Raw genomic sequence first — 11760 nt, forward strand, 5'->3', positions numbered from 1 at the left:
ACTAATAGGATGAAAATGGAAATTGACATATAGAAGCTGATTTTGATGCTGAGTGCTAGACAACTCGTGCTAGAACTACGGAGTAGATATTGAATTGGACTGCTACACGTTGGTCGTGGACCAAGTTGGACTCGGCACGCTCTGGCGAATGCAATGAGTTGGATCGATGCCTTGGACCCTTGCAGGAACGACGAGTCTAGTCCGTCAGACTTGGGATGCACCTGCAACAAGCCTAGCCCCGGCGGATGAAGACGGCGAACTAGGCCGATATAGAAGCTAGCTTAGGGTTCCTGGAAACAGGGACGTCTGCAAGTCGCCTGCCCGCCAGGTTGAGCCTTGTAGTAGCTCGCGTACCTTGCGAAACGGAGGACGAGACGTGGGGTCTTGCACGCTCCCCTAGGAACATCCTATTTTTCAAGACATGAAGTTTTTTGCGAAGCCGACGGCGGATACTTCAAGCACTCGAATGCTATGGGACCAAGCAATGGGCTAGACTCAGGCCGATTGGGTAGGCAATCGGTGGCTGCCCGCGATCTGAGACTTCGTACCGATTGCCGGTGACACAAAGTGTAGTTACTCAAGACTGCAAGGAGACATCCGCATCCTCAAGGGATATTATGGGATTAACGCATTTGGCGAGTTCTGGACTGTTGCCATCTGTGACGGCCCGGAAACGCCAGGTTGCCCGTCTCAACGCCAGCCTTTAGACAAGCAATGAACCGGCAGTGTGACCGCCATATTGAAATTGAACCCGTATCTGAACCTGTAGGAGCTTCGGCTATCATTAGCCGGATTCAACAAGTTTCGAAGGTACCACAGCGAAGAGTAATAATCAATCAGGTCAAGTGTAGAAGGTCAACACACAATCTCACAACAATGCGGAGATTGTCAGAATTGCAGAATTCTTGAAAGGATCATCATTGAAAGGAGAACAAAGTAATAAGAAATTCACTTACTCAGTCCATCGCCTAAACAAGCTTGTAGGTTAGTTGATAGTTCCTGCAAGAATGTGTGTGTAAAAAGAGAAAAAGATTGTGGGAGACGCGGATTTAGGCAATAGCCTCATCACGTGCCGGCTGTATACTCGACACTGCAGAATCCAGACGCCAACATCACGTCAAAGCCAACCTCTGGATTCTTCCCAAATCTGCTCACTGCTCATTGTCCCCGCTTTTGCCCCATCAATTCACTCATCCACCCGACCACAATCCACCCATTTCCAATGGCGGATTCTCCTGGCTCTCCCCTCTCCTCCGTCGCCTCCGACATGTCGGACCGCGACGACTCCAAGCAGGGTGTCTCAACCCCAACATCCAACATGCCTCCCTCGAAGCGTCGCCGCACCGGAATGGCATCCTGGGACCGTAACACGCCTGTATCAACATCGTTCCAGGATGAGCCACCGGCGCCTCCATCCCCGTCATCCTCCATATCGTCCGATACGTCCGGCGAAGTTCCCAACTCGCCCAACATGCTGTCGCTCATAGGGGCAAACCAGGACGAGGACTACAGCGGCCAATGCAACGACCAGGTCACCGTCTGTCGGTGGGATGGATGCGATTTTAAAGATCTCGGAAATATGGACGACTTGGTTAAACACATCCACGACGAGCATGTCGGTAGCCGACAGAAGAAATACTCCTGCGAATGGTCCGACTGTACTCGGAAGGGCCAGACACATGCCAGCGGTTACGCACTACGTGCGCACATGAGAAGTCATACGAGAGAGAAGCCTTTCTACTGCGCGCTCCCCGGTGAGTCTAGCCTAGTTTTCTCCATTTCCTTCCTACCTACCCCTGCCGGCACTTCGCGTAACAATAACGATTCGACTAACCCAACGGCAATGTCCGCAGAATGTGATCGCAGTTTCACCCGCTCCGATGCCCTCGCAAAGCACATGAGAACCGTGCACGAAACAGAAGCCCTGCGCCCGTCTGACCCCGTCCCCAAACGTCACGATCCTCTCTCTGCCGCCGGAACTCCTCTCAGCACGCCAGCTGGCAAGCTCCAGCGTATCAAATTAAAGCTGCCGCACCCACCCAGAGACGACTCCGAGCAATACAGCGAAAGCGTCAACGACGACACAGCAGGGACCGAAGACCTCGACGAGTTCGAGGTCCCCGAATTCAACTCCGAGTCCGGATTCGACGACCACGAACTCGAGATGAACCCACACCAGCTGTACAGGCTTCTGCGCCGACAAATTCACTGGGCGGAGCAAGAGGGCGTCGATCTCCGAGGCGACTGGGATAAAATCAGACCGAAGAGAAAACAGGCGTGGCTTGAGAAAGAGTCCATATTCGAAGACCTGATGGATGCGGAGCTCAGGCTTCTTAGCACACTGGTTGGCGCTGAGGGCGTCGCTATCCCCGCACCTGTTGCTTCAGCTAACGGAATCGCTGAGAAGTTAACTCATCCGATGGCGGTTGGCAATGGACAACATAATGCGGGCTCTGTTCCGCCATGATCATGACTCTGCCTTTTCGTTTCTCTTTGTTTTTCTATCTCGGGGGGGTCCCTACTCTTCTAAGCGACTTTGCACGAAATTTTCTTTGTCTTTCGACCATGTATTAAGTTGACGAGTTTGGTGGCCTCTTGATGGTTCAAGATATTCGCATTCTGCTCCTTTGTTCACTACCCTGGCGCTAGCTTTCTTATCCTCTATCTTTATCTTCGTTATCAACGGGAATGCTACATAGTTCGTGACGGAATCTAAGTGCGAAGAACGCTCTAAAACTCTTTTGACACTTGTATTCTGAACACTTTTGATCCTCGGTTATGCCCTGTCAGAAGAAAAAAGCAACCTGAAAACCAGCCAGCCACCTCAAATGATGACAGGAATAGAAACAAGGTCTAACAACATCTCAACAAATCTCCCAGAATCAAGTAGGCTGAATGGTTCTCAAAACATCAACGTTGGTCCGTTATAGTATAGTAGCAGTAAGATACATGAATGCCCGCCCGCAACGTTAAACTCAGACCCCATCGCCGGCGCCGGCGCAGGTGGAGTGAATGCATGCGGATCTAGATAGTAGTCGCAATGGTATAGTAGAAGGTTGGTAGGTATAGTGAAATACAGATGGACCTTGATGCGGTCATTCCAGACAAAATGGTAGATAATAAGAAGACAAGACCCAAAAGATATAAGAAGAAAATAGGATGAAAAACAAGAGATATCTCATGCAACATCGTATCAAGTCCAAGGCAGGGGAAGCAATGTTCAATGTTCCCTAAAGTGGACCACACCAGACGCCGTCGCCATGCTTTCCCAAGTATGCATAATGTAGAGACGAGAAGAAGGATGGGAGAAAGAGAAGGAGAAGAGGGGAAAAGAAGTGTTTAGACAGATTCGGATATAGCGCTTTTAGGTGCAACCGGGGAGAGCTCTAAGCCCCTTGCGAAGAGGTCTTGGCTGCGGCCGCTTTAAGGGCATCAATTAGTTTGTGGTACATTTCCTGGAGTTTGGCCCCTCCTGCGTCTTTGTTGGGCCAGTAGTGGACCGCAACATAGTTCCTGCTCATGGGGTTAAAAAGGATTTCGCAATAAAGACCATGTCAACGTACCATAATCGAGTTTCAAGGGATGAGAGAGAGGGTTCCTCGCCCAGATTGCCGTTGATGAAGTCACCAATTTTATTGAGCAGCCGCCGAAGCTCCGAGGCGCGCTCCGTCTTGTTTGGGATATTTTCTTTGGTGACATCGGCCACCTTTTTAAGATCCTCACGAATGGGTTTGAAGAACCGACGCGCCATATCCTCCTTACTCGCCGAGTGACCATTTTCGCTGTTCTTGCGACGGCGAATATCTTCACTCGATGCGTCGGACGGTCTATGGCGTCGCTCATGCTCGTGAACAGACCTTGGGCGGGAATCACGATTAGGCGTGCCATGTCGCTCCATACTTTCCCGGCCTCCATGGGTGTGGGACCGATGACGAGTTCGATCTTGCTCCCGATGACCCTTGCGCTGAAGAGATGGCGCGGGAGATGTTGAGACACTGGCGCTTGCGTGCGGTCTAGAGTTACCTTTCCGAGCATTACGATGATGATTTTCCACGGCCCGTTTTGCGGTGGCATTAGAGCCATTGCTTGCCTTGTCCCTCAAGATAGAAAGGAGGTAGTCGGCACGGCGAACAAGGTGAACAGCGCCGGGAGATTTGGTGGTCTTATCTTCGGCATTCTGTCGCTCAGTTTTGCGCTCAGCTCGATGCTCCTCCAGGAAGAATTTGTCTGCAAGTCCGAGGTCGGGATCGTCCCGAATCTGTGTCCAAGCGCCATAGCCATGGCGGGAGATACCAACACAGAGCATACCATCTTCCTTGGCGCCCCATGGACATGAATAATCGGGCGCTTTCGTCGCTTCTGGGACACGGAAGTTTTTGAACTCAGGATACGCAAGCGTTGCTTCCTTCAAAACGCGCATTTCTGTCGGACGCTCAACGATAGTGTATGCATTTAAGCGCTTGACACCATGAAGATCAAACAAGACTGCCTTTCTTTCCTTCTTAGTGAGAACTTTACCAGCGTTTTCGAGAGCCTCCAATCGTTGGACATCCTCTCGAACCAACGCTGCAGCTTTATCAGTGATCTCACGGAGTGCTGCTTTGACGGTTTCCCGATCGCGTTCGACTAGGCGAGCTTCACGGATAATTTCCTCTTCTCGATCTTCAATGTCACCGTAGCGTAGGAAAGCTCGGAGAAGATGGCGATACTCCTTCTCCACGAGCGGCCTCTTCGGATCTGCTTGCACATTCAAATCTGAATCATCTCCATCCTCATCATTCATACTGACTTGCACTCGAGCTTGTCGCTTGGCTTTTCTTTCCGCGCGTGTATCTCGTTCATCCCCTCCGGCATTGCGCTTGCGTGGTTTGTTCTGCTCAATGACGTTTGCTAGGTACCTTTCATCGGCCTTCCTCTTCTCTTCGGCCTTGATCTCCTCGAGTTGCTCTTTAGGGATGATGTCATCCCAACTGAGATCGTCGACCTTGATATCCACGTAATCGAAGGCCTTGAGGAATTCTTCACCCCCGTCAGCTTGGATACCCTCAGCTTGCTCTGTTTGATGTAATTCAGCGTTTGCAAGCACTGAATCGATATCAAGCTGCTCCAGCTTCTCCTGGTTACCAGTCTGCTCAAACATTCTTTGACCACGACGCTTAAGGATACGAGAGATGTCATCAGTGGAATTCGGCTCGCCGAGAGTGATACCTCCGCGCGCCATCTTGTTCTGGATTTCAGTCGCTTCTTTATCGGTCACTCCCCTCTGGATTGTGATGAACTCGAGCAGAAGTTTGTTGCGTGCCCTTTCAATCACCTCCTCTTCAACTGTGTCCTTGGATACCAACCGATAGACACTCACAGGCCTCGTTTGTCCAATACGGTGCGCTCTGGCCATTGCCTGGAGGTCAGCTTGAGGGTTCCAATCAGAATCAAACAGAACTACGGTATCCGCAGTCATGAGGTTGATACCAAGACCACCTGCTCGTGTGGACAAGATGAAGGCGAAGTCGCTACTGTCCGGGGCGTTGTAATGCTCAATTGCAAGCCGACGTGAAGTTGAAGGGATTGTTCCATCAAGCCGCTGGTAGGTATAGCCACGGTACTCCATGTAGTCACCCAGAATATCGAGCATCTTCACCATTTGACTGAAGATGAGAACGCGGTGCCCATCACGTTTCAGCTTAGCTAAAAGCTGATCGAGAAGCATCATCTTCCCACTGCTGGTAATCATGGCCCGTAACACATCATCCCGGCGAGTGCTTCCTTCCAGGATCTTGGCTTCTGCGTTGGGGAACATGAAGGGATGATTGCTCGCCTTCTTTAACTCCATCATAATGTTCAGGAGCGATTGCTTTTGGCCCTTGGTGCCTTCGTTCAAAGCTGCGTAGTTCTTGGTGAGAATATTCTTGTAGTACTCCAACTGAATATCGGAAAGCTCAACACGGATAATCTTTTCCGTCTTGGGCGGCAGATCAGACTCGACTTTGGATTTTGTTCGTCGTAACATAAAAGGCGAGATCGCCTTTGTCAACTCGGCAAGCTTCTCGGAAGCAGCCTCGGAGTTCAAGTCCATGTCTGCATCAACATTCACCAAACCAGGATTCAAGAAATCCAGAAGCGCCGACAGCTCGGCCAGGTTATTTTGAATGGGAGTACCAGTGATGAGGAGACGAGCGGGAGAGTTGAAATCAAGAAGCTTGATGTACAGTTGGGATTCCCGGTTTTTTAGCCGATGAGCTTCGTCTATCGCCATGAACTGCCAGTTGAATTGGCTGAGGAAGTTTGAGTCCGCCAGAACGTACTCGTAGGTCGTTAGGAGCACATTGAATTTCGGTTTCCGAGGGTTTCTATCGACCATAAGCTCGTGTTCTTTGAGTACCGTACGAGCGGTTTCGTTTCCATTATAGACAACGTAGTTCAAGTCGGGGGACCAATTGTCAAATGTTTCGGCCCAGGATGGCATTGTAGATAAAGGAACGACGACAGCGAAGGGGCCCTGCTGACGCCTAACATGGCGCAGCCAGCTGATGAAGGCGACAGTCTGTACGGTTTTTCCTAACCCCATCTCATCTGCGAGCACAACATTGCGATTCTTCACCCAGTTGAATGCCATGAAATTGACACCTTTGACTTGAAACTCCTTGAGCTGGCCATTTTGCAAGAAGCTTGGCGTTCCCTTGATGGGCTCGAACGGTTTTCGGCTGAGGTGGTTGGATTCCTTCTTATCTGAGACGGGTGGCCGCGAAGAACGGTCTAGGAAACGGTCTATCTCGCGCTGGGCGATATTACTGACCAACTCTTCACTCTCCCAGGTACAAGAATCGTAGTAGAGGCGCTTCCATTTCACAAGGTATTCGGTGCCATCTTCCACCTCGCGCATTCCAATCACTCGCTCCACGATTTTGTGATCCTCGATGGCATCCACATCTCTCTCACGATCAAGATTCCATTTCTCACGGTCCTCGGGAGGTACCCCCTCATCATAATTCAAGCGGAGATCTTCGGCAAGGACTTTTCTGACATAATTCTCAAGCCGACGGAAACTCCGGCAGTTAGCCAGAGTCTCGGTTGTCTCCCAGGTCGAATGATAGTGAGATTTCTCTTGCCATTTGATATAGAACTCAAACTGATGACGATCCACATCTGGGTCGCTCGGGTCAACGTCCGCCTTGGGCCGGTGATTCAGCACGATGTCTATTGCTGGCCGGTCATCCTCCACCGTGTTGACCCAGTAGTTCGGCGTTAAATCGTCGGCATCATCTTCGAACATTGAATCGTCATCATCTTCATTATAGTTTGAAACCCTAGCAGCATTCCTCGTCGAGAAGCGGACCTCGGCATGGGAAGGAACATTATTCGCGGACGCTTGGAGTAGTCGCCGACGTTTCGCCTTGCTCGCACGAGAACGACTGCCACCATACTCATCGCTGTTCGACTCATCTGAGTATGTTGAATGTGTTGCGGAACGTAAGGGAACTTTCGACGACAGCTGGGAAGGCGCAGGACGTCGACGTTTAGAGCGAGGTGCCACGTCATCGGACTCCGAGTCTGAGGACTCGGCTATTTGGCGCGTTGTACGAGCCCGTCCACTACGACGAAGACCGTACAGGTCAGGATTCTGGCGTATGTAGTCCGCATCATCGACAGACGGTGATTTGCGCTTCGTGCCTCGTGTCGTGTCGGGGGAGGAAGAGTTTTCGTCAATGGATGGGCTACTAGCTTTTACGCTGTTTTCCATCACAGACTCATCATCTTCCCCCTCCGCATCAGGAGAATCGGTATTATACGAGTCGTCCGCGGGATCTGCATCGGAAGGGGACTCGGAGGCGGCGTCGTCTTCGGGGGATTGGGGGGCGACGCTCTCATGAGCGTCTACTGGTGACTCGTCTGTGAGTCCGGCAGCATCGGCGACGGAAGACACCGAATACCCGTTTGTGAAGGCTCTCGTGACCCCAGGTTCGGAGGGAGGTGGGATCACCATGCTAGTTGCTATGGATGAAGGCATCAGCATTGTAGCTCGAGACGGGCTAGGAGAGAGTTAAAAGAGACAGGGGGCTGTAGAGCAGTGTTATGCGACCCAGTTTATGAGTATTAAAAGCTATAAGACCAGGAGAATGGCATAGGAGATGAGGGTATGATGCATTGACATGATTTTGATGATGGGTTTAGATGAGACGCGACGGAGGCTGCCCAGAAGAAAAAGTGCAAATGTAGGAGGGAAAACAAGAACAAAACCAGATCCAGCGAGTGAAAAAGACTTATATTTGAACTTGAGAAGGTCTAGAAGACCCTGAGTCCAAGAAAAGTAGAGGAATACTCGATTCTCAAGTGGGTCAAGGCAGTAGAGATGTACTCAAGCGGCAGCACCAGGACACGTCGGAGACCACAACGCAGGAAGAGATAAAAAAACTTACAATCCATAGCTTGGTGACCCCGAATCACCGCAAAGCAAGGAAAATAATTTTGAAAGAATAAAAAAAAAGGTGGGGGAAGGGGAGGGGGTGGATGTGATTGAGACGGTGGAGAGCAGCAAAGGAATGATGGGAGACCGCTGAGAATATGATGAGGGTGTTAGAGGGAAGAGAGTTGGCCGTCGGGCTGGGGGGACGGGCGAGTCACAGCGAAGGGATTGACTTCTGGCCTGAATTCTCAGGCTGCAATTTTACACCAAGCCCTGTTCGGACTAGCGGCCTTACAAGCGAGTCCCTTCGTGAACTAGTGCCAGCTGCACATCACGTGGTAACCGGGAAGGAACAAAGGTCTTTCCGTGGAAGTTTCGAAGGTCGGGCGTCCATCCAATCAGTGCCTTAGCAAATAATAGGACTGTATGCCTGAGGCTGCCAAGTGCCCACAATCAGGCCCAGCATAGATTTCTGTCTCAAGACTCGAGAGCCCCTCCTCGACGCATTCACGCAACGTCTCTCCTCCTTCTTGTTCCTGGTGGTTGCTGCGCGGATACTCGGTATTGCTTGCTTCATCCTCGCACAATCGTCGCTGAACCCACCGTATCCCGCTGGCTTAGTATCCGCTATTGTGGTCTTTGCTTTCTCACTCCAAGACCTATATTCTCCGATTGATTCTCGCTTCTTGATCTCTTGCTTCAGACACCATGTCCGACAAACTTACTAGGTACGGGCGCCCGGGGAAGACGAAACTGATATCACAACTAACTTTAATTTCTCTTTAGGATTGCTATTGTCAGCACTGACAAAGTGAGTGTCAAGATACCCCGCTAACTATGTGTGGACGTCATATACTCACATCGACGCGCCTGCTACAGTGCAAACCGAAGGTAAGCCAAACCCTACAGTGTGACCTAATTCTGTTACGTTCCTAACTGACTTCGGCTTTTCTTGTTTTCAGAAATGTCGTCAAGAATGTAAAAAGTCCTGTCCCGTTGTTCGCACCGGAAAACTTTGTATCGAAGTCACCCCCGAGTCCAAAATCGCTTTCATCTCCGAGCGACTCTGTATCGGTTGCGGTATTTGCCCGAAGAAATGCCCGTTCGGTGCCATTCACATCATCAACCTGCCGACCAACTTGGAAACCCAGGTCACGCACCGTTACTCGGCCAACAGCTTCAAGCTTCACCGTCTTCCTATGCCTCGCCCTGGTCAGGTTCTTGGTCTTGTTGGAACAAACGGTATCGGAAAGAGTACTGCGTTGAAGATTCTCAGTGGAAAGCTGAAGCCCAACCTTGGACGTTATGATAACCCACCCGACTGGGAAGAGATTCTTCGTTACTTCCGTGGCTCCGAATTGCAGAGTAGGTCATGTCCCGTTCGTTCCTGACCCGGATGACGTTGTTGACCCCGGTAGACTACTTCACGAAGGTGTTGGAAGATGACCTGAAGGCTGTTGTGAAGCCTCAGTACGTTGACCAGATTCCTCGAGCCGTCAAGGGCCCTACCAAGAATGTCGGCGATCTCATCAAAGCCCGCGCGCAGCTCGACAACATGGAGGAAACATTGGACAACCTAGGTATGTACCACAGCCATCAAAGTAGTACATATTGCTAATGCTCCAGTGCAGAACTCAGACAGGTTCAGAATCGTGATATCGACCATCTTTCCGGAGGAGAGCTCCAGCGATTTGCCATTGGTCTAGTTTGCGTCCAAAAAGCGGATGTGTGAGTGGTTCGTTATTAAGAATCCTGCCTCAATGCTAATAAGCGAAAAGCTACATGTTCGATGAGCCGTCCTCCTACCTCGATGTCAAGCAGCGTCTGGCTGCCGCCCGCTCTATCCGAGGTCTCCTGCGTCCTGACGACTATGTCATTGTCGTTGAGCACGATTTGTCCGTCCTCGATTATCTGTCTGATTTCATTTGCGTGCTTTACGGAAAGCCTGCTGTTTACGGTGTCGTTACACTTCCGGCATCGGTTCGTGAAGGTATCAACATCTTCCTGGACGGTCACATTCCCACAGAGAACCTTCGGTTCCGAGAGGACTCTCTCACCTTCCGTCTCGCTGAAGCCGGTGATGACTTCGTTATTGACAAGAATCGTGCCTTCAAGTACCCGACCATGGAGAAGACTCTTGGGAACTTCCACCTAAAGATTGACGCCGGTGACTTCACGGATTCCGAAATCGTCGTCATGATGGGAGAGAACGGAACCGGAAAGACTACCTTCTGTAGAATGCTCGCCGGCGCTGAGAAGCCTGATGGCAATGCCACCATCCCTCGCATGAACATTAGCATGAAGCCTCAGAAGATAACTCCCAAGTTCCAGGGAACCGTCCGTCAACTTTTCTTCAAGAAGATCAAGGCCGCTTTCCTGTCGCCTCAGTTCCAGACCGACGTCTACAAGCCCCTCAAGATTGATGATTTTATTGACCAGGAAGTTCAGAACTTGTCTGGTGGTGAATTGCAGCGTGTCGCCATTGTCCTGGCTCTCGGGATGCCAGCCGATATCTACCTCATTGACGAGCCTAGTGCGTATCTTGATTCCGAGCAGCGTATCGTGGCAGCCAAGGTCATCAAGCGTTTCATCATGCACACCAAGAAGACTGCCTTCATCGTCGAGCACGATTTCATCATGGCCACTTATCTTGCTGACCGTGTCATTGTGTTCGATGGCAAGCCATCTGTTGATGCGCACGCGAACGCTCCTGAGTCTCTGGTCACTGGCTGCAACAGCTTCTTGAGAAGCCTGGACGTTACTTTCCGTCGTGACCCCAACAGTTACCGCCCTCGTATCAACAAGTACAACAGTCAGATGGACCAGGAGCAGAAGTTGAGCGGCAACTTTGTAAGTATTCTCACAGGGGATTCATTTTCTCTTCACCTTGACAGCCTGAACATCTTTACTAATGTTACCCTTTACAGTACTTCTTGGAGGAAGAGAAATGAAGAGGACTTCCCAGAAAGACACGATCGCGCGCCTCACAATCGTGACGGCCGCGACTCCGACCAGCGACGCCACCGTCGCAGGTACAGGAGAATCCTTCGATTGGGGGCGTTCTTCGGCGTTACCAAGGCATCAGCGAATCTAGCACGACGGCGTCGCCGTGGTGGCACTGGTCATGCCGAGCTTTGTGGTGATGCGGAGGGAGCATCCGAGGACGATGACGAGGAGGACGACGCCATGATTATCGTCGTGACTCAACTCGAATCAAGTACTGTACATTCTGCCTACGTTGCCTAAGTAGGCAGTTAGCGCATACTTGACTCAACTCCAAAGAGGAAAAACCGGCCGTCGCCCATCATCAAGCCCTCTGCATGCCACTTTGCAGATGCCTATCAGTACCATCATTCTTG

At 50.9% G+C, this 11760-nt stretch overlaps 3 protein-coding genes across 3 annotated transcripts; 2 read left to right on the plus strand and 1 right to left on the minus strand.

Annotated features, from left to right (window-relative positions):
• Window positions 1-1117: 1117 nt before the first annotated feature.
• Window positions 1118-2757, plus strand: BDV17DRAFT_260137 (C2H2-type zinc finger protein). Its single transcript, XM_073757512.1, has 2 exons — window positions 1118-1754; window positions 1854-2757. The coding sequence occupies exons 1-2, from the start codon at window positions 1223-1225 to the stop codon at window positions 2465-2467; spliced, it is 1146 nt and encodes a 381-aa protein (XP_073617027.1). The 5' UTR covers window positions 1118-1222; the 3' UTR covers window positions 2468-2757.
• Window positions 2758-8554, minus strand: BDV17DRAFT_260138 (chromatin-remodeling ATPase CHD1). Its single transcript, XM_073757513.1, has 2 exons — window positions 3564-8554; window positions 2758-3513 (listed from the first exon to the last, which is right to left on the minus strand). Exons 1-2 carry the CDS (start codon window positions 8009-8011, stop codon window positions 3387-3389), a joined length of 4575 nt encoding a protein of 1524 aa, XP_073617028.1. The 5' UTR covers window positions 8012-8554; the 3' UTR covers window positions 2758-3386.
• Window positions 8555-9147: 593 nt separating this feature from the next.
• On the plus strand, window positions 9148-11609 carry BDV17DRAFT_50126 (ABC transporter family protein). Its single transcript, XM_073764654.1, has 5 exons — window positions 9148-9766; window positions 9820-9981; window positions 10033-10129; window positions 10180-11251; window positions 11329-11609. The coding sequence occupies exons 1-5, from the start codon at window positions 9601-9603 to the stop codon at window positions 11350-11352; spliced, it is 1521 nt and encodes a 506-aa protein (XP_073617029.1). The 5' UTR covers window positions 9148-9600; the 3' UTR covers window positions 11353-11609.
• The last annotated feature ends 151 nt before the right edge of the window (window positions 11610-11760 follow it).

The sequence above is a fragment of the Aspergillus undulatus genome (genome assembly GCF_047715775.1).
Source record: "Aspergillus undulatus strain CBS 261.88 unplaced genomic scaffold BDV17scaffold_16, whole genome shotgun sequence".
Lineage (NCBI taxonomy): Eukaryota > Fungi > Ascomycota > Eurotiomycetes > Eurotiales > Aspergillaceae > Aspergillus > Aspergillus undulatus.